The following is a 22,180-nucleotide window of genomic DNA, read 5'->3' on the forward strand; positions in this document are numbered from 1 at the left end:
CTATTAAGATACCACTTACCCAGAAACTTTCTCTCACCTATCAATTTTTTTTCTTTATCTCTGTACTATTATCAATATTCTTTCTCTTGCTTCTTTCTTTCTGTCTTCTTACCAAATATGAATTTGTTGCATATGTGAAAGTATGTGAATCTTTCATATTGTGTTAGTGTTTCAAAAAATTACGTATAGCCATAATTTGTAGCGTTTGAAAACTGCCATTCGGTTGTCATCATCCGTATAACCCACCTTCACAATGGGATGTTGGCCCAGTCACACAATATAACTAAATATAACAGATCTATGAATGTTTACATATAGAGGATGCACTAGCAGCAGTTTGTGGTTGCTACCTCAGTGACGTAAGTGAACTGAAATTTTTTTTAAAATGCTGCTATAAATGTTAATTTTTTTTATAAGAGGTGGCTTGCAGATTATAGAACCACCGTAAACACTGTTGCTGAAATGTTTTGTATCAATTTTGTAGACAATCATGGTTGTTGATAAGATATGAGAATCAATAGGAAATACTAATTCATGGATAATGACTTCCTAAGCACTTTTATTCTCATGTTTATTTCACATATTTCCTTAACTGCACGTTTTACCCTCAAACATAATGTTGTTAACAACAAAAACTTTACAACAACTTTCTTAACCCTTAATGGACAGGGAAATATATCGATTTGCAGCTCCTCAGGCCAGGTAAACTTTGAGGTCGGCCAGTTTCCAAAAAAAAAAAAAAAATCAATGAAAGAGGAAGATATGCAAATATACAGGCAACCCTCTGTTAACGACAGGGGTTCCGTTCCCGGGGTCCTGATGCTAAGCGAAAATCATCACTAACCAAAATTCAAAAGTCTACGGGCACCGCAATCCACCGTACAGTGCCCTAGACTTGTTAACGATGCCTTAGACAGTGTTACGGCCAGATATTGTGCCCCAATATGTAGTAAATTTGATGAAAATGTGGAATTTCATTTGCTTAATCATTTACTAATATGGTCTGCATGGTAGTTCTACAAATTGTTAATGTCAGGTTCAGTGAACTTACTGGTAAATCATGTCCTAGTATGAGAGAGAGAGAGAAAAGTCACCTTTTTCATACTGCTAACATGTTAGTAACATTATAATCGTTGCTTAATGCTACAGCCACAAACCACTGAACAAAAACTATTGTTTTGCTACAACAACCAAACTGAAGCAGGTATTAACAATGTTTTGCTTGCATTTCAGCCATCATACGACAATAAAAAATTACAGTAGTTATGTCACAAATGACGTTAATTAAGTAGAACAGGACTTATATATTTTTACATTATACCTTTATTTGGTATGGAGAAAATATTGGCAAGGAAGCAATGAAGTTAAAAAAATAAAAAGTTCACACTGCTAATGACTATAAATTATCGTGCATGGATGCAACTCTACTGCAAATAATAGTGGAGAAAAAAGTATTTAATAAAAAAATACTGACCATGAAAGACCACATTTTACTGTTGTTTTCACGCCGATAAAAGACAAATACATAAATCTCGTATTATTATGAAATAGGATGAAAATAGTGAACAGAATAAGTGTTTTTTTTTACACAGAAAAAACATGCTCCTGACACCCATCTATTAACAGTAAAAATAACAAGCGAGTTTATGACAAGTATACATATTTAGGTCATATTTCAACTTGAAAGCACTTCTTATGTCTGAAAATAACCTTGTCATAATATAAATAGTTTCTAGATATCTATTTACGCTAAATAGAAACAAGAAAATCGCTCAGAATTGAGTTAAATAGGGCAAAATAACTTTCCCTCTGCCCTCAGCTGATTTTTCCAAACCAAAACATAGATACCCTTGTTTGTATTTTATATTATAGTACGTAGTAATATAAGACTACTTATAGTATTATTGGATACAGTGAAGTAAAGCATAACTTTTTAAAAGAGCTAAGGAAGAGATGCATATTTGTTATGCTTGCATTTTATGATTTTCTCAGTGCTTGGGCAAAGTACCAATAACCAGACAACACTGCCATCTATTAACAAAAAAATAACTAAGTCTAGTTCACGTATTTAAGTCAATTTTCAATTTAAAAACACTTCATATAACAAAAATTAACCTTGTCCCATATGAATAGAGTTTCTAGAGATCTATTTACGCTAAATCGAAGCAAGGAAATTTCTTTGAATTGAGTTAAATACAGTGAAATAATATTACCTCCGACCTCATCTGATTTTTCCAAACCAAAACATGATCGGTTTGCTTATTTATTTTATGATTAAATAGAAATATAAGACTACATACAGTATTATTGGATACAGCAAAGTAAAGGATAACATTTAAAAAGAGCCAAGGAAGATGCATATTTGTCATATTTGTATTTTATGAGGCGGACTTCGCACTTGGTCACCGATAACCATACAATGGTGCTATAAACCCTACGGAGGGTAAAACCCAGTAATGGATACTGTACATGGTGAAAGAAAAAAAAATTCTAAAAAAATTTTCCTTACCTTCCATGAGAAGTTGAAAATTACTATTTACAACCTCTTGTGGGACATCTTTTACAAGATAATTGTAAATTTTACTAACATATGTTTTTTCTAAAAAATTATTTTGTAAAATTTTAATTTTTGCTCACACAATATCAAACCAGATAAGAAATAAAATCAGTTACAAATTCTTAGCATATTTGTTGAAAAATATTTATGTAAATTTACCGAGAACGAAGATTCAGTCATTTTTATTACTTTTACATGGTTTATTTAATATTTCTTTGCACTTTTCTTTGTAAAATTACATTTACAACCAACATACTATTGTAAAAGACAAGAACAAAAAACAACAGCAACCCCTTGTTACATTTACGAGCAAATTTACAAAATTATGTCATGTGAGACAGAGACGTAATACATTCCTCCTTGAAGTTACAAGCAGAACTGAATCCCTGAGATGCCCGATTCGTGGTCTTAGTCAGTGTAAAAGTTGCCATTAGTGGCTATAGGCTATTGAAGTATTGGCACCTCTTTCCCGCCTGATTCTTCCCAAGTCGATGGCGCTTAGTATTGTTTATGTACAGGATCAATCCATCCACCACCCCAAACCTCTTATTAATACTCCTGAGAATCAATCCATCCATTAAGGGTTAACGATATATTAGAATATGACAAGCTTACTCCATGCTCAAGAAAAATACCTGCTTCCCACTCCTCTTTCCCATTCCCATATGCCCTGAGGTACAACATCTGTTGGGCCTTCCATTAGTTACTTGTTCAACTGCTGTGTTGTTTCATAGTTGTGGATTCGTGTTCACTCTCTGGTTGGCTGAGGGAACAGACTCTTAGGCACGATAGCACCTCTTCATATTTTCTTCTTTCCATCTTACTCTCCATCCTCTCCTAACAATTGTTTCATAGTGCAACAGCAAAGTTTTCCCTCTGTTACACCTTTAAAACCCTATTATTGTCAGTTTCCCTTCCAGCATTGAATGACCTTATATGTCCCAGAGTGTATCCGTTGGCTTTAATTCTATTTTTTATTCTTCATTATTAGAGCAGTTTCTTTTCTGTAGAGTATGCAAGCACTTGGAGGCAGTATTGGCCTGGGCCATCCATTACGTACACACATGGACATCATCGAGAGTAAAGTTCCAACAGAATTACTGGACAAAGCTCGTCGCCACCTGGCCCCAGATTCACCCCATGCTGATGTGCCATCAGAAAAAGCTCTTGTCAGGCTACACAAACAGGTTAGATGGTTTTGAAGTGTTGTGTTTTTGGGTACCTTGGAGAACAGAATGCATGCTGTGTATGGCTATATGAACAGTGGTGTAAAACCTAGGGCCATACCACGGTATTTATACTATAGCTCCCTAGCTTTGTGTTTCAAGTTGCCTTGCATGAGGATACCCTTCAACACCTATTTATTTCTTTAGTTCCGTTTTTTTTTAAATTAAATTTTACTGTTTTTCACTTTCACTCATTTCATTTTCTTATCCAGTGTATGATAATTAGGTTTGCAAATATAATATACAAGAGAAATTCAATTTTGCAATATGTACAGCTCACAAAGTCATAAGGAATGTATCGTGGTCATAAATCAGTGACTATCTTTAAATGTATAGTGTAATATGATTTAGTCTGTTTATTGCAACTTAATTTGAATTTTTTTCTCTTTTAGTTAACTAAACATCCTCACTGAAATAACAGGAAACTTTTTATGACTTTTCACAGCTTATCAAGGCTCTGCAGAACCACCGTCGTGTTGAAACCCAGTGGGGATTGTTAGTCAGCAAAATTGTAGACCTTGAAGACACTCACCGAAACTCAGTTTCACACGAAAAATCCTTCAAACCATCAACACCCCCTCATAGACACTATATAATGTCGTACATCTACACCCCAACCATTGGTGAGTATAGTGTTGTCATGACCAGAGAGGAGAATATATGTTTTTAAATATGTATTTCAGTGCGTGCATATAGACAGTATTTATTTTGTAAAGCTGATTTGTCAGAACTTTTATCAAGGATATATAGGAATTTTAATATAAAATTTAGGCTAAAGGCTAAGTGCTGGGACCAGTAAGGTCATTCAGTGCCAAGAATAATGTTGAAACAGTCGTTAGGCTAGGGTGGAAAGAAAGATGGAATTAAGAGAACATGAGCTGAAATGCAGTAAAAGGAATGAAAGGCAGAACAGATGCTGCAAATGACCATGAATAATTATTACAGTACACTGTGTAAGGTCTAGGTCATACAAGTGGAAATCTATATCAAACTTAACTACTGTATTTATTTCAGAGTGGCTGTGGCGATGCAGAGTCCGTGGATATCTGTTAAGGGCCCTCGCTGTCATAAGCGCCCTTGTTTCGGTAGTGGTTGTGTGGTCGGAACTCACATTTTTCAGCACATCTCCCACCTTGTCTCTCTTTGCAGTGTTTGTCAATCTTGCAAAGGCAAATTATGACTACTTCACTATAGAGGTAGGTTTGGTTATTTAGGAAATGATTTAAATTTTTCTTGTCAACGTAGGGGATTTCTGTACTTAACTACCATGGTATGATTAATTTTCTCCATGCCTCTATTTTACATGTGACTTTTTTAGAAGTACTATCCTTAAATTAAATATACTAATAAGTATTTAAGTACAGGTTTTTTTAGGATAGGAACTACAGTGGACCCCCATATTCACGGGATATGGGTACCCCCACGCAAATAGGTAAAATCCACAAATACTTAAAGCCCCTCAGAAAATGCTTAGAACTGTCTATTTTGTTTGTAAAACACAAAAATAACCTCTAACAATGCTTATACCTGGTTATTTTAATAGTTTTATCACAAAAAGTTCATTTAGTCGTGAAAATTATATGAAAATACAGTAATTTGTGAGCATTTCTCTGCGAAAAATATAGTGAATAGGCGAATTTTCTGCAATTAATAGGTATATACAGTCCATAGAAAATCCACAAATAAGTAAGTCCATGAATAGTGGGGGTTGACTGCACTTGGAATTGCTGTTAGTGCAAGATATCTGTTAACAATTCAATTGAAAGCTATAATGTTTGGTTTTCTTTCCTTAATGGACTTTTTTTACTTACCTTTTTCATTTTCTTTACAGATCATATCATCTTTGTCCATGGCATACATTGCACTGTGTGCATATTCCACCTTGTTCAAGATTCGTGTGTTGAACCTGTATTACCTAGCACCATACCACCAGACAGACGAGTATTCCTTGATCTTCTCGGGAATGATGCTGTGCCGTCTCACTCCACCCATGTGCCTCAATTTCCTTTCCCTCATCCACATGGATTCTCATGTCATCCAGGAACATACAGAAGAAACCCATTACACACAAGTAAGAAGTGCTTGTTTACACATTTTGTTATTAAATATTATTTCATGTTGCCGATGAGTGAGCTTGTGATTTGGTTATTCGCTGTGCTCTGCAGCTTGAGGAAGGATATACAGTTAAGTATATCTAAGTTTAACCAGACCACTTAGCTTATTAACAGCTCTCCTAGGGCTGGCCCGAAGGAATAGATATTTTTACATGGCTAGGAACCAATTGGTTACTTAGCAATGGGACGACCTACAGCTTATTGTAGGATCTGAACCACATCGAGAAATGAATTTCTATCACCAGAAATAAATTCCCCTGTTTCCTTGTCGGCAGAGTGGGAAATCGAACCCCGACCCTGTGAACAGTAGTCAAACACGTAACCGACTTGTCCAACGAGGAACAGAATAGTATACAGTAATAGTTTAGTATACAGTAGTAGTAATTCATGTTAACAATGAAAATTTAGAGAGAATGTAGATGAACAAATGGAAATTCATGTTGGGATTGTTCCTTGTCTGCACAACTTTTCAATGCATTGTGTATCGTATTTGCTTTATAATTCATCTTTTAGGTTTCTGTATACTATATACAGGCTAAATTTACTTATAGATATAAGTGGTACCTCATTTGTCGAACATTTCTTGTGTCGAACTTTCCGTTTTTCGAACAAAATTTTCAAGAAAATTTTGTATTGTTTGTCAAACAAATGCTCGTACTTCGAACTAACTGATTATCTAGTTTATACTTGTACTTGTATTCGACGGCCTACTGGGTCTTACAAGTTAAACTGTACAGTAATACCTTGGGTTACGAATTTAATCCGTTCCAGAACCTGCTTCGTAACCTAAAAAATTCGTAACCTAAATGGATTTTCCCATAAGAATGTTATAAAAAGCAAATAATGCGTTCCACCCGACCATGAATAACCATTTCAATTCATATTTTTCCATTTATTTTTGTTCACTAAGGTTGAAAATTCGTGTAGGAATTACATAAAATTATAAAATTGAAGAATGAAATTAAATATAAACACTAGATTTAATATGCATGCACAGTAAAACCTGAACTTTACCTTTGGCGAGTGTGGCTGCTGGCTTGACGGAGACGGGAGGAGGGGAAGGGTGAGGAGGAGAGGGTTAAGGGCTTGGGGGGGAAATCTCCCTCCGTAACACTTCTGGAAAGACTTTCTGGTTCTTTCTCTAGAGAGCACCGTTCACTACGATCACTAATTTTTACGCATACGCAACACTATGTTGTCTTTCACAATTTTTGAAAAAATATTTTTCTATGAGCAAATTTTCTACATCGTCGAGAATATAAGGCCGTTGTTTCGTCAATACTGTGACACCTTTTGATGCTTTACTGGCTTTAATTTCTTCCTTTTTCTTCAAAATAGTGCAGATCGTTGATTGCGACCGCTTGAAGAATGCTGCAATGTCTTTCACGCACTCGCCTTTATCATGCATTTGGATAATTTCCTTCTTCATTTCGACTGTAATCATCTCCTTCTTTCTTATGCTTTCCTTCTTGCTGCTTGCCTTCGTCATCTTGGGAGCCATTGTCTTTAGTATTTGGGTAATAGTAATGTATAAGCTCTATCACGGAAACACAACACGTGCGCAAATCACTAAGCAAATTTGAGAGCGTATCACGGACAGATGCGTTCAATCTTACCGCCAGCGAGATATTGAAAGAGTTATGGTTTAAAAAGGGTCAAGGGATGCGTAGGAGGAAGTCACGTGACCCTCGTTAAGTTTTGGCCGAAAAAATGCGTTCGCAGATCCCACGCTCATCCGATGTAAACAAAGCAGGCGTTAAGTTTTGGCCGAAAAAAATGCGTTCGCAGATCCCACGCTCATCCGATGTAAACAAATCAAGCGGCCTCCCATGATGGAAATTCGCGCATTCGTATTCCAAGCGAAATTCGTATTCCAGAATGAGGGCGTCACTTCGTAAGTTAAAAAATTCGTATACTAATCGGTTCGTAACCCAAAGTATTACTGTATTCAATTTAATTTTTCATTCACAATATATAGTTAATGCTACCAATATTCGACAAAATAAATAAAAATATAAAGCATTTAATGTAAAATTTAGCTTTCAGTGTAACATTTAGCATAAAAGATGTATAAAATCGTACGTAACCGCAGTGACGTCACACTCAGCTGACTTGAGACTGAGTGAGGGAGCATTGATATGTTGAGGAGAGAAGGAGAAAAGAGTTAAAACATTACTGTATGTATGTGAAAGCAATAATAATTTACATAAGGGAATTTTCCAATAAATTTAACGTAATGACAAACTATGAAAACAATCAAATGCAATACAGAAAAAAAAAAAAAAGTTAATTGAGCCAGTGTTTGGTGCGCCGAGTGAGATGGTCTAGTTGAACAATATTAACAAAACAGTAAATGAAAGAACAAAGCTTTTCACAATTAAGTTAGTACAAATGATTAACAAAATCATTCGTCATTGCGGTGATACACACCTAACTAGAGGTAGAGGGAGGGAGTGTTTATATTTTTTAGGAATAATGAATGAATGATTTTAAGTTATCATGCATCGTGGTATTGTTGAGGAGAGAAGAGACAGTAAAATATTTACTATAATATGCACGTAAAAGCAATACCAATTCATATAAAAAATAAAATGTTATTTCACGATAAATTTAATATAATGAAAACAAATGCAATACAGTAAAAAAAGAAGAAAAAGCTTTCTCAAGTCAGTGTTTGGTGACCTGAGAAAGAGAGAGAGAGAGAGAGAGAAGATCGGCTCTGCTTCCCATTGACTTCTCAGCTGATCTGGGATGATTATTCGCCCATTATTTCTTTATCAGCTGAGATGATTATTTGCCCATTTCTTTCACTTACACTCGATCTGCCCATGTCACTTTTATGTTGTTATATTTTATTACAGTAAAATACCAATCTAGTGACAATTGCTTTTAACGATTGTTTTACTACTGTAAAAGTAACTCAGCTCTGTAATAAACAAACTGGTGCCCTTTCAGATTCTGCATGCCTTCGATTGTTTGTTTAAGCAGCTTCCGTGTGAAAAGTTATCTTATCTCTCTTTCCTTTTCTTCCATTCTTGACTTATTACTTATTTGTTTGCAAAATCCTCATGCTTGTTTTAAAAGTCTGCTGTTTGCCAACAGTAAGTTGATGTATTGTGGCATAATTAATCTCTTTCATGCACTTAAGATCCAAGATTGTAAACACGCTAATTACTCTCTCTCTCTCTCTCCTTCTCTCCTCCTCTCTCTCCTTCTCTCTCTCTCTCCTCTCTCGCTCTCTCTCTCTCTCTCTCTCTCTCTCTCTCTCTCTCTCTCTCTCCTCTCTCTCTCTCTCTCTCTCTCTCTCAGACATACACAATATCAATTCCTTTGATTATCTTTGTACCTAATGTGTGAATAAAAAAAATGTTATCAACCTTTGCATACTGCAACCAATTTGGTTTGCTGAAAGGGTTCCTGTCTCTCCTTCCCCTAGCCGGCTGGGGCCATTTTTACCAAACAGTTCGTTAATCTACACAAAAAAAAAAATTGAGAAAATTTTACTTCATATATCGTTCTGTTTCATTACTTTACACTCTTAATTTAACTTTTAAACACATTAATAATAGAAAAAATGTTAAAAGGGGGACTTTTTGGGTTGGCTGGAACGAATTATCCTGATTCCCTTTATTTCTTATTGGGATATTTGTTTCATATTTCTAACAAATCGTACTTCAAACAGCCTTCTGGAACGGATTTAGTTCGAAGTACGAGGTATTACTGTACCCTAATTTATACCATAGATAGTAAGTAGACCACTTTTAATTACAGCTTTGTGAATTGACAAGATAGAAATGCCCTAAAAGGATTCTTCAATAGTTTTTCATTCAATATTTCAGATCATGGGACACATGGATGTTATTAGAATCATCAGTGATGGTTTCAATATCTACTTCCCCATGATGATTGTGGCTCTTTGTTTGGCAACATACTACAGTCTTGGTTCAAGACTCTTATCAGCCCTCGGCTTCCAGCAATTTATGTGTGATGATGACCTTACTACTGATCTGATTGAAGAAGGCAAAACACTTATTAGCAGAGGTAAGAGATCTGATTGAAGAAGGCAAAACACTTATCAGCTGAGGTAAGAGATCAATTTAAGTGTGTGATTACTGAACACAGAGCAAAATGCTGTCAGTCTTTACCTGGATTGCAGGTTAATCACTGAAACTTATATCATACCAAGTATTTGAATGAAATGTGACATATTCTTATATCTTGAACCTTTTCAGTTAAACAATTAGTCGTGAATCAGTTATTGTACTAACAGTAAAAAAGACAAAATCCCATGTAGCATATCATTAAGGTTGTCAAAGTAAAACTTGGTTGTTGCAGGTGTCTAGTTACATTGGAATCTAATTAGAAGTACTAGTTGGTCATTAGATTTTCATACATTCAACTTACCTGTCAGATATATACATAGCTATAGACTCCGTCGTTCCCGACAGAATTTCAAATTTCGCGGCACTCGCTACAGGTAGGTCAGGTGATCTACCGCCCTGCTCTGGGTGGCAGGACTAGGAACTATTCCCGTTTTCTAATCAGATTCTCTCTGTCGCCGGCTGTATCAACATGTTGTTACTCCCTCCTGATAGAATTCGTTTTTCGCAAAGCTTTTGATCATCTCTCGCTGATATTTGGTGACGTACTTGGATCGTTGTTTGGCATTCGCTATCGTGGACTGTTTTTTGGACTTGGTTTTTGGAATTTGTGAATATGTCTGATTCTAGTGTTAGTTTCAGAGTGTGTGTGAATGAGGGCTGTAAGGTGAGGATTCCGAAAGCTTCGGTAGATCCTCACACTATTTGTAGGGGGTGTAGAATGGTTGAATGTTCGATTGAGAATACGTGTAACGAGTGTGAGAAACTGAGTGCACAAGAGTGGAAGAATCTAACTTCTTACTTGAAGAAGTTAGAGAAAGATAGAGAGAGGAAGGCGGCTTATAAAACCCGCAGAATGTCTGCCCTCTCATGATTTACTATCTAGCTCTGTAGCTTCTTCCTATGATGATCATGACCATTCTGTTTCAGCCCGTTCACAAATTGCTAATCCCTCTAGTTCTGCTTCGGAAATAGCAGAACTTAGAGCTTCCCTTCAGAAAATGCAGGAAAAAGTCGCAGCATTGGAAGGTAAGGAAAGTGAATGTGGTAGTGATATTAGTGTCCCCAGTGTAGTGGAGGGGGCGTCTGGTCGTCTCTGCGACGCTCCCAGGCCTAGACCTCTTCCAAGCTCCCTGGCCCGGAGGAGAAGGAAAGTCGAAAGCCGTACGGGGGTTGTGGAGAATCCCCAACGATCAGGCGTCCCTTCGGCAGAATCGATCGTATCGACTGCCAAGGACCGCTATAGGAAAAGCGTCCTTCGAGAGTGCTTTTCGTCGTCTAGTTCGCCTTCTCCGAGAAGAGGATGGAAGGAGTCGAATCTTTCCCGTCCTTTGAAGAGAGTATGAAAGAGCATGAGCTCAATTCGAGTCCCGAGCGCTTCTCAGAAGGAGGAGCGCCTTCGGTAATAAAGAAGGCGAGAATACATTCAGACTCTGGGTCTGGAAGGGATCCTAGAGCGCCTTCCAGATCTCCCTCTCCTAATTCGGAAGATTCCTCAACCAAGATTTTGAAGAATATGCAAGAGCAATTAGCCTTGTTAGTAGGAACTCGTTATAAGGAGCCTACTCGTAAGAAGGATGATAGGCTTCCTATTAAAAGATCTAAATACCTATCTCCTGCCAGGCGCGACGCATCCTTCAGGGGAGTTGTCGCACAGGCGGCCATCTCTGGGGGGGGCGGTGCGCTAGACAGGAGAGAAGTAAGAAAGGAAGCTACTCCTGTCAAGAGTAGGGCGCCAAAACCAGAAGAAAAAAAAGCCAGGCTCCGAGTAGGCGCAACGAGCCAGTACAACATTCAAGATCTTCAATCAAGCGCCAAGAGTTAGCTGAAGAGGAAGATCCTGTTAGGAGTAGAGCGCTTGTGAGACGGAAAGCGCCTACCGGAATCAATACTCCTACTAAACATCAGACGCATGCTAAGGATCAGGAGTATTCGGAACGACGTGCTCCTACCAGACGCCAGGAGTCGTCGGGCCTAGATACTCCTCCCAGGCGCCAGGAGTATTCTGAACTAAATACTCCTCCCAGGCGCCAGGAGTATTCCGAAGCTTATACTCCTCACAGGCGCCAGGAGTACTCTGCACTTAATACTCCTCCCAGGCGCCAGGAGTATTCCGAAGCTTATACTCCTCCCAGGCGCCAGGAGTATTCGGAACTTAATACTCCTACCACGCGCCAGGAGTATTCTGAACAAAATGCGCCTACTAAAAGCCAGGAGTATTCGAGGCGCTCTGCGCCTGCCAAGCGCCAGGAGTATTCCAAGCACGTTACTCCTCCCAGGCGCCAGGAGTATTCCGAAGCTTATACTCCTCCCAGGCGCCAGGAGTATTCGGAACTTAATACTCCTACCACGCGCCAGGAGTATTCTGAACAAAATGCGCCTACTAAAAGCCAGGAGTATTCGAGGCGCTCTGCGCCTGCCAAGCGCCAGGAGTATTCCAAGCACGTTACTCCTTCCAGGCGAGATACTCCTGCTATACACCAGGCGCATTCCTCGTATGAAGAGCCTGACACTCGTTAAGAGAGTAAGAGAAGAGTCAGTAGAAAGAAGAGAGCCCTTCTCCTTCCGAGCCTATCCAACCCAGAAGATGCCTCGGAGGACGAAATGAAGGAGGATCTTCTAATTATAAAGTTCTTTCGTCCCTTCTGTTGGAGGAATATGGAGACTCTTTGACGCCAGCTGCTCCCCCTTCTCCACGCTCTCAGTTTTCGAGCACGAAAACACTCAAGTCTTCCTCTTTCCTTAAAATGAAGCCTGCTATTTCTATGAGGAGAGCTCTACAATCTCTTGACTCCTGGTTCAAGAAGAAGAAGGAGTTAGGAAGGACGGTCTTTTGTATGCCGCCCGCTAAACTTACAGGGAGGAGAGGAATTTGGTACGAAACGGGAGAGGATATGGGATTATCTCTGTCCGTTTCAGCTGAATCAGACTTCTCGAGTTTGGTGGATTCGTCGAGAAGGCACGCCTTGAATGCAGCGAAGGTAACATGGGGGCTTTCGGAAACGGACCACCTCATCAAGGGACTTTTTCACACTTTAGAAGTTTTTAACTTCTTAGATTGGTCCCTTGGGGTTCTGGCCAAGAAATCTCAGGAAAAGGAACAACTCGACCCAGAAACCCTAAATTGCATCCTCGCCTGCATTGATAAGGCTGTTCAGGATGGATCGGCTGAGGTATGCTCCCTATATGGTGCAGGAGTTTTAAAGAAAAGGGCGGTGCACAGTGCTTTCCTCACGAAGGCCGTCTCTCCTTCGCAGAGAGCCGCCTTATTGTTTGCACCTCTCTCTGAACCAACACCTTTTTAAACCCTGCGCAGTTTGGTGAAGGACATCGCGCATTCTCTGACGGAAAAGGCCACCCAGGATCTCCTTAGACAATCCTCAAGGAAGAATAGGCCTGTGGCTAGTGAGGAAAAGAAAGTGGCTCGCCCCAGCTCAGAAACAGCCCTTTCGAGGAGGTCTTGCCAACTAGACCCGATCGCCAGAAGGAAGTCACCGATAAGAGGGGCAGGTCTTCCTTCCGTCCCTTTAAGAAAGGGAAGTAAGAATTCTGTCCTCCAGACACCCGTAGGAGCCAGGCTACATTATTTTGCGAAAGCCTGGGAAGACATAGGAGCCAACACTTGGACGATGTCGATTATCAAGAAGGGGTAATCGCATCCCATTCAAGGACATTCCTCCCTTGACAACATCTCCGAGGGAATTGTCCGCCAGATACGGGACCCTATTCTGAGGGATACTCTTCGTCAAATGGTGGAACAGATTGTGGGACAAAAGAGCAATAGAACTTGTTGCTGGATTGCAACTCCCTGGGGTTTTACAATCGCTTGTTTTTGTAACAAAAGCCTCGGGGGGATGGAGACCGGTACTGGACGTAAGTGCGCTGAACAAATTCGTCGAACAACAGAAGTTCAGCATGGAAACGTCTGCCTCAGTCCTTGCAGCACTGCGACAAGGGATTGGATGGTGTCCCTAGACCTTCAGGACGCATACTTCCACATCCCGATCCACATTCGTCGAGGAAGTACCTTCGATTTATGTTCGAAGGAAGAAATTATCAGTTCAGGGCCCTGTGTTTCGGCCTGTCCACGGCTCCTCAAGTCTTCACAGACGTGATGAAAAATGTAGCAAGGCACTTACATTTGAAAGGGATAAATGTCTCCCTGTACCTGGACGACTGGCTCATCAGAGCCAGGTCTCAAAAGCAGTGTTTGGGAGGACCTGTTAATAACACTGGAATTGACAAATTGGGATTGATCGTGAACCTCGAGAAGTCTCAGATGATCCCCAGCCAGAACGTGGTTTATCTGGGGATTCAGATGGATTCTCGGGGTTTTCGAGTTTTTCCATCTCAAGAGAGATTAAAGAAAGGCTGTGCCACAGTATCGAACTTTCTAGGGAAAGAGCGCACTTCAGCGAGGGAATGGCTGAGCCTTCTGGGAACCCTTTCCTCGCTCGAAAAACAGTTCTTTCTCCTAGGAAGTGTTTACATCCTTCGACCGCTTCAGTTCTTCCTAAGAAGAAGTTGGAGTTGGAAGACAGGTCAGCTCTCGGACACGTTTCCAATCTCGGAAGAAATAAAACATCATTTGAAGTGGTGGTTGGTTCCATTAAGGGAAAACAAAGGAGTGTCCCTGCAAGTACGGAACCCAAGCCTGACATTGTTTTCAGACGCCTCGGAGGCGGGCTGGGGTGCAACATTGGATCCAGAGAAGTGTCAGGCACCTGGTCGGCAGAACAGGTGTCATGGCACATAAATTGCAAAGAGCTCTTAGCAATTCACCTGGCGCTAAAGAGCTTCGAACACTTAGTCAGAGGCAAAGTCGTGCAGATAAATTCAGACAATACGACAGCTCTGGCTTATGTCAAGAAGCAAGGAGGGACGCACTCTTTTGCTCTGTACGAGCTGGCAAGGGATCTACTGATTTGGGCGAACCAAAGGAAGGTAATTCTTCTAACAAGGTTTGTTCAAGGGGAGAGGAATGTGAGAGCGGACAGATTGAGCAGGAGATTCCAGGTCCTTCCCACAGAATGGACACTCCACTCAGAAGTCTGTCAGAGCCTTTGGCTCCTTGGGGGAAGCCTCAAATAGATCTTTTCGCCACATTCCTCTCCAAAAGGATAGATACATTTTGTGCCCTGGTGGAGGATCCCCGGGCTTATGCAACAGACGCCTTTCTCCTGGACTGGTCAGGAATAGACGTTTACGCTTTTCCCCCGTTCAAGATACTGGGGGAAGTAGTCAGAAAATTCGTGGCATCCGAAGGAACCAAGATGACTCTGATCGCTCCGTATTGGCCAGCTCAAATTTGGTTCACAGAGGTGATGGAATGGACAGTGGACTTCCCCAGATCTCTTCCAAACAGAATAGATCTGCTCAAACAACCCCACTTCGAGAGGTACCATCAAAATCTACCCGCTCTTGCTCTGACTGCCTTTCGACTATCGAAAGACTTGTCAGAGCGAGAGGGTTTTCTCGCCAGGCAGCAAAACGCAATTGCTAGAGCCCGCAGATCATCTTACTAGGGCGAGTGTACCAATCGAAGTGGGAAGTTTCAGAAACTGGTGTAGGTCGAAGAAGCTGTCCTCTTCCAGTACCTCTGTGACCGAAATTGCAGATTTCCCTTCTTCTCTTAGACAAAAGTCGCATCTCTCTCGGTACCAACTATTAAGGGGTACAGGAGTATGCTTTCAGCAGTCTTTAGAAACAGAGGATTAGATCTAACGAATGATAAGGATTTGCACGACCTCATTCGTTCATTCGAAACATCTAAATCACTTGAACCTAAGGTTCCAAGCTGGAACTTAGATGTGGTTCTTAAATTTCTTTCATCAGATGAATTCGAACCACTTCACACTGCTTCGTTTCGTAATATCACTAGAAAGTGTTTTGTTTTCTGATGTCTCTTGCAACGGCAAAAAAGAATCAGTGAGTTGCACGCCCTTGAATCAAGAGTTGGCTTCAAAGGAGACTCCGCAATTTGTTCATTTCAGTCCCTTTTTTCTGGCCAAAAATGAAAACCCTTCGAATCCCTGGCCAGGAGCTTCGAAGTGAAGAAAGGACTTTCTAGTTTGGTGGGCAGAGAGGCAGAAAGATCCCTTTGCCCAGTTAGAGCTCTAAAATTTTATCTGGACAGGAAGAAGCAGTTGGGGGGTTCGCATAAAGGTCTTTGGTGCTCAGTGAAAGACCCCAAGAGAGCAATGTCCAAGAACGCATTAGCCTTCTTTGTTAGAAGTGTTATCACAGAAGCTCATAAGAATTGTCCAGATGATTCTTTTAATCTTTTAAGAGTGGGAGCCCACGAAGTTAGAGCAATCGCAACCTCGGTGGCGTTCCAAAGAAATATGTCACTAAAGAACATTTTGGACACAACTTATTGGAGATGCAACTCTGTGTTTGCATCCCATTATTTAAAAGACGTGCGAGTTACGTATGATAAATGTTTGTTCCGACACGGCATACAAACCTTCGGTCCTTTTACAATAGGAAGGTACTAGCGGCAGCTGGATAGGTCGTAAGCTTTCGAACAAGGGGTTCGGTAGTTAACTGCTTGTCCGACAGGCGCGCGCGCGCGACTGGGAGGTAAACAAAACACTTTTGCTTTCGGCCTGCTGGCGTGTGGACGTGTATCATCGCTCTCTGCCCGCTTCATCGTCGTTTGCTTTCGCATGATTGTGTTTTTCTTTTTCTATGTATCTAGTGAAACTGAATTGTAAGTACAATCATTTCATTGAATTCAATTGTGAATTAAAGGATCTTGGTTTTCACAACGCCCTCCGATTACCCGAGGTGCCCCGGGACTGAAGGGCGTAATTGTGGGAATTCATTTTCCCAGAATGATCCTCGTATTGTGTATGCTCGGTGCCGAGGGCGGGAGCGCTCGCTCCGAGCGTATATTGGGTTGGAAAATGGTGTAGATGAAAATCGTAAGTAAGTGCTCTTTTCATTTATATTTTTTTTGACCTGTATGCCCGTTGCCGAACGAATGCGCTCGGCACGGAAACTTATTCAGTATGAAAGTGGAATCGCAAGTACAGTATTCTTTTTCATTTTCATATATTATTTTTTATTGTAGCAATACTCATTTTGGATCAGGTTCCGAGCTTACCCGGAGATTGATCCTTCCCCCTTTTTATTTTGAATGAAGTGAAATCGCAAGTGCAGTTCTTTTTCATTTTCATTTTTTTTTTTATTGAGATTGCATTGTTGACTGGGATCAATGTTCGCTATTCACGGGAATTGATCCTTCCCTTTTTTATTTGTATGAAGTGAAATCGCAAGCGCAGTAGTCTTTTCATTTTCATATATTTGTTGATTGCATCAATTCTTTGTGGATCAAGGTTTCCAGAAACCTTGATCCATAAAGGTAAGGAATGAAACCTTTCACCCTTGCGCTCGGTACCGAGGGCGCAAATGCGCTCGATCCGAGCCCTTATTCATTGTGAAGTGAATCGTTTTGCAAGATGCATTTTCATTTTGTTCCTTATTATTGATTGCATCAATATTATTTGGTTCAAGTTCCGCTCAGTCAGGGAATTGATCCTTATGCCTTGTATTCGTGCCGATGGCACGATTGCTCTCGGGCTCTTATATTGTTGTTGGGTACATGGGTACTGTGCGGGGGTTGACGGAGAGACCCCCCACGCTCAGTTCCCACAGATGGCTCTTCCCCTTGGGGGGGGGGAGGTTATCGGCGTTCTTCTCCTCGCCCGATCCGTCGAGCGCGGGGGAGGGCGCTCGGTGCCCGATGTACAATTGTATTAGGGGTCTTCCACTCGTTCAGGGAAGGATCAAACCCCCGCACGAGGGGATTTCCCCCCCCATTAATCGCTACTACTATTATTTCCGCAGGTGCTACTGCCACGAGCGTGGACCTTGGTGAGGTATGGGCGTCCTTCCAATTGCAGGGCGTGCTGGTATCCAGGGGCTGCGGTTCTATGTCTGGGCCTACTGCGGTCACCCATGGAGTGGTGACCACGCAACCAGGTGACGACGTCCCTCCTCACCTGGTGTACTCGCCTCACGTGGTAACAGTCTTGCCTACAGCCGCTGTGAAGTGCCGTTCGCCGTACCGAGAGGGGGGCGTGCCGCCCGCCGCTCGTGGTTGCCAAGCGCTGCAGCGACCACACTTCCGCTGCCCTAGAGCTCGCCCCTGGACCTGCCGCCGGTACCAGGATGTTGCTGGCTGCTGCTCCACTTCCTGTGTTTCCGGTGCTGCCTGCCGTACCTGCCGATTCTGGGCTGACTGTCCATGCAGTTTGCTGCGCTGGCTGTCCCTGCCGTTGCTGCGCTGGCTGTTCCTGCCGTTGCTGCGCTGGCTGTCCCTACCGATGCTGTGCTGGCCGTGACTGCTGTTCCTGAGATGCCCCATACCTGCTGATGTCGTCCCTGTTCGTGGTGGTACTACCCCAGACTTGGTCTGTCTGTACAGGTGCGTCCGGCCCTGTGGCTTCGGCTACAGCAGCCCCGGCTCCGCCCTCGGATAGCAGATCTTACGTCTGTCCTGAGGAAGCTGACGAAGAAGAGAAGGAAGGTGTCGTGTCGTCGTCTTCATCTTCTTCATCGTCGTCGGCCCAATGCCGCCTCTTCCCCTTCGACTTCTAAGGCTTTACAGCCGAGGGAAGAAGAAGGTCGCCTCCTCCCTCCTAAGAAGCTTCCTCGGGAGCTTCTCGGGACCCGTCTCACCTCGGTGGGACGGGAGGGTTCCTTCCGCTGGTCCTCCTGCTCCTTCGGGAGCGGGGCCCGTCTCTTCTTCCGCAAGGAAGAAGACTACGGGGACCAGAGAGGGGTACCGGCTAACACCGGTACTTCCTCGCCTGGTGTCAGTGGTTCTGCCACTGCATCAGGGTCCGTCTCGGCCTCTCGTTCGCGGGAGGTACCGAGTGTACGGTCGCCTACCAGCGACCGTGCAGCCAGGAACCAGACCTCTGAGTCCGCTCAGCGTCAGGTTCACGGCACGGGCGGAAGACTGGTGACAGCCGCTCATGCGACTCTCACCAGGACCAGCTCTCACTCTCGCGTGAACAGCTGGCTACCCGGGGACGTGACGGTCCACGACCGACCATGGGCTGAGGCTGGGAAGAGGTCCTCCCGTTCGCCGGTGCCAGCCACGGCTGGAACCAGCGAGTGACGTGCCGTGAGGACAAGCACCGGTCTCACTGCGACAGTGGAGCCTGCAGGTCGCCTGACCGTCGCTCTCACAAGAAAGCGACCGGGTACGGCAACCAGCACCAGCTCTTCTGACACTCGAGATCGGGGCCGCTGTGCTCAGTCCAGCCGTTCTCCACAGCGAGACGGTTCGACCAGGCATGCAGCTCGATCGCCACCGCGGGTTGACGATCGCCTGCAGCCCTCAAAGCCTGCTGGTTATGCCAGCGAGCAAAGAGGGAGCGTCAGGTCTGCCTCTCCCGTACCTTCAACCTCCTCGGGTTACACCGGGAGGAGCGAGGTATTGAGGAGTGATCGTGAGGGGTGCGCCCCTCATGATCCCACCACAGCGCCCTACGTACCAGGCACGGTTCTTGGACCGGCCAGGACGTATGCGCAAGTGGATGGGGAAGACCGAGAGGGCTGTCGCTGTTCCCCCTTCTTAGGAGGAAGGTTCTCGGAATATGCTCTTGTTCGAAGGGCTTAACGGTCCCACTCTGCAAGATGCTGTGAATTTCGAGATCCAGAGGAACTTTGCCGAGGTTACGGCGCTGATTCGTCAGCTCAATGACCTCGGGGAAGGATCGCCGCTCCCACCAGCAGAGCCACGTCTCGGCTCGAGTCGTTTTGGGGCCCGAGAGGAAGGGAATCCAAATCGACTGGTGGGTCTGCCGCGATCGGAGCTTGCCGACTGGGTTGAGCAGGTAGTCTCTCGTCTCCGGACAAGAAGGCTCTCGGTTCTGGACGGTCGAACAAGCTCCTTCACCTCCTCTACTGCGACAGAGGCGTTTCTACGTGTCTTCGGACATCGTATTTATATATCCCTTCGGTCCTCCTGAGGTTTCGACCTCGACGAGGACTGGAATGAGTCGGAGCGGTATCGGCTCTCTCCTGTCAGGTCTCGATCAGCCCCAACCAGACGACGTTCACAGTGGAAGGACGGCGTTCCCCCTCACCTGCTGCCGGAAGTGGGGGGGGTGCCTGGCCAGCCATTGGGACCCCGGTCCAACAGCAGGCGTACGTTCCAGGGGCATCGAAGGACGTAGCATTGAGACAGGAGATCAAGACCATGCTGAGCAAGAGAACTGAGAAATCGGTACGGATCAGTCACCGGGCTTTACAGCCGACTCTTCCTGGTGGAAAAGTCTACGACAGGCTGGCGCCCAGTGATAGATCTCTCTCCCCCGAACCGGTTGGTTCGCCAGACCCGGTTCACGATGGAGACGGCACGCTCAGTGCTCGACTCTATCAGGGAGAACGATTTCATGCTTTCAGTGGACTTGAAGGATGCGTATCTACAAATACCCATTCATCAGTCCTTCGGAAAGTACCTCCGCTTCATCTCGACGGGACGGTGTACCAGCTCAGGCCACGTTGCTTCGGTCTCTCAACCGCCCCACAGGTGTTCACGGCAAGTGTTCACTCTGCTGTCTGCTTGGGGCCATTCGCACGGGATATGTCTGATGGGGTATCTCGCGATTGGTTAGTCCTGGCGAGCTACCGCTCGCAGTTACTACAGGTACAGGGATCGATTGGTGCTGGCCGGTGAGTGTGGGGGGTTCTGTCGCGATCGGGGGATCGTTCTGAACTTCGAAAAGTCCGATCTCGAGCACAAGCAAAAGGATGAAGTACCTGGTTATGCTGATCGACACGGTAGCAGATTCAGGGAGGCAGCCAACCAGTTCCTGTCTCGCAGGAACAGGGAGCTCAGCAATGGCAAGTCGTGATCGGACACCTGTCGTCTCGGGAAGCCAGTCCCTAACGGGCGTCTTCACCTGCGGTCTCTTCAGGGAGACCAAAGGAGAGTTGGTCACAGGCGACGGATCCCCCAACCCCGCCTTCCATGGTCACTGACACAGGAGGTGAGGCAGGACCTAGCCAGGTGACTGGACGACAGGAACCCCTTAGAGAGCCTCCGCGCACTCTCCCCCCGGACATGCAGCTGCTCTCAGACGCATCGACCGAGGGATGGGGTGCACACCTGGAAGAGTTGCGGACTTCAGGAGTGTGGTACGAGAACGACAAGCACCTTCACATCAATGTACTGGAACTAAAGGCAGCGTTCCTCGCTCTCCAAGAGTTCCAGGACCGCTTGATGGGACACTCAGTGGTGTTGATGTACGACAACACCGGTGGTGGCTTGCGTCAACAAATAGGGGGGGCCTAGTGTCCTCTCCCGTTGTATCAGTTGACTCGGCAGGTGCACGAGTGGGCCGAGGCACACTCAATAGAGCTGTCGGCACGCTACATTCCAGGGAAGGAATGTAGTAGCAGACACGCTCAGCCGGTTGGGGGGTCGGGGATCAGGTGATAAGGACCGAATGGTCTCTACACCAGGACGTGGCGGAAAGGCTCTTCGACCTGTGGGGGCGACCAGTCGAGGATCGGTTCGCCATCCGGCACAACAGGAAGCTCCAGGTGTTCTTCTCGGCCGTGCCGGATCCATGGGCAACTGCAGAGGACGCTCTTCAACACCCGTGGGACAACCTCTTCGCCTATGCCTTTTCCCCCAGTTCAGCCTGATTCGCAAGGTGATCAGTCGAGCACGTGGTCATCCGAATCTCAGGATGATCTGATGGCTTCCAAATGGCCACAGGCCATTTGGTATCCGGACCTGCTGGCTCTTCTCGCAAGAGAACCGAGAGAGATTCCCCATTGGCACAACCTTCTCGGCCAGCCACACTCGAGCGGTACCACCGAGCAGTCCAGTCCCTACGTCTTCACGGCTGGCTGTTATCCACCTTCTCTTGCGAACGAGAAGCTTTTTTCGTTGCGCAGCAACAGAGATGGCTGGAAACGTCCGTCAGTCCTCTGCAGCTGTGTACCAGGAGAAGTTGGCCGTCTTCGGTGGTTGGTTGCGTAGACGGGGCCTATCTCTTCTCAGAGCCACTCTTCAGCAGGTAGCGGATTTCCTTTCCCGTTTTTTTCTTCGCCGAGGAAGCTTCCTCTAAGTTCCCACAGTCAAAGGATACAGAGCCGCCTTGTCGCTCGTCCTGAAACTGACGGGATTGGACATCTCGAACTCGTTCGAGATTC

At 44.2% G+C, this 22,180-nt stretch overlaps 1 protein-coding gene across 1 annotated transcript in view; it reads left to right on the forward strand.

Annotated features, from left to right (window-relative positions):
- Window positions 1-22,180, forward strand: part of LOC135203037 (LMBR1 domain-containing protein 2 homolog) — a 73,496-nt gene that overhangs the window by 40,856 nt on the left and 10,460 nt on the right. The window contains exons 5-9 of the mRNA XM_064232619.1: window positions 3,568-3,744; window positions 4,229-4,406; window positions 4,798-4,979; window positions 5,615-5,854; window positions 9,737-9,938. Of these exons, the coding sequence (XP_064088689.1) occupies window positions 3,568-3,744; window positions 4,229-4,406; window positions 4,798-4,979; window positions 5,615-5,854; window positions 9,737-9,938 (979 nt within the window). The remainder of the gene's footprint in view (window positions 1-3,567; window positions 3,745-4,228; window positions 4,407-4,797; window positions 4,980-5,614; window positions 5,855-9,736; window positions 9,939-22,180) is intronic.

Source organism: Macrobrachium nipponense, chromosome 33 (assembly GCF_015104395.2).
Source record: "Macrobrachium nipponense isolate FS-2020 chromosome 33, ASM1510439v2, whole genome shotgun sequence".
In the NCBI taxonomy this organism is placed as follows: Eukaryota; Metazoa; Arthropoda; class Malacostraca; order Decapoda; family Palaemonidae; genus Macrobrachium; species Macrobrachium nipponense.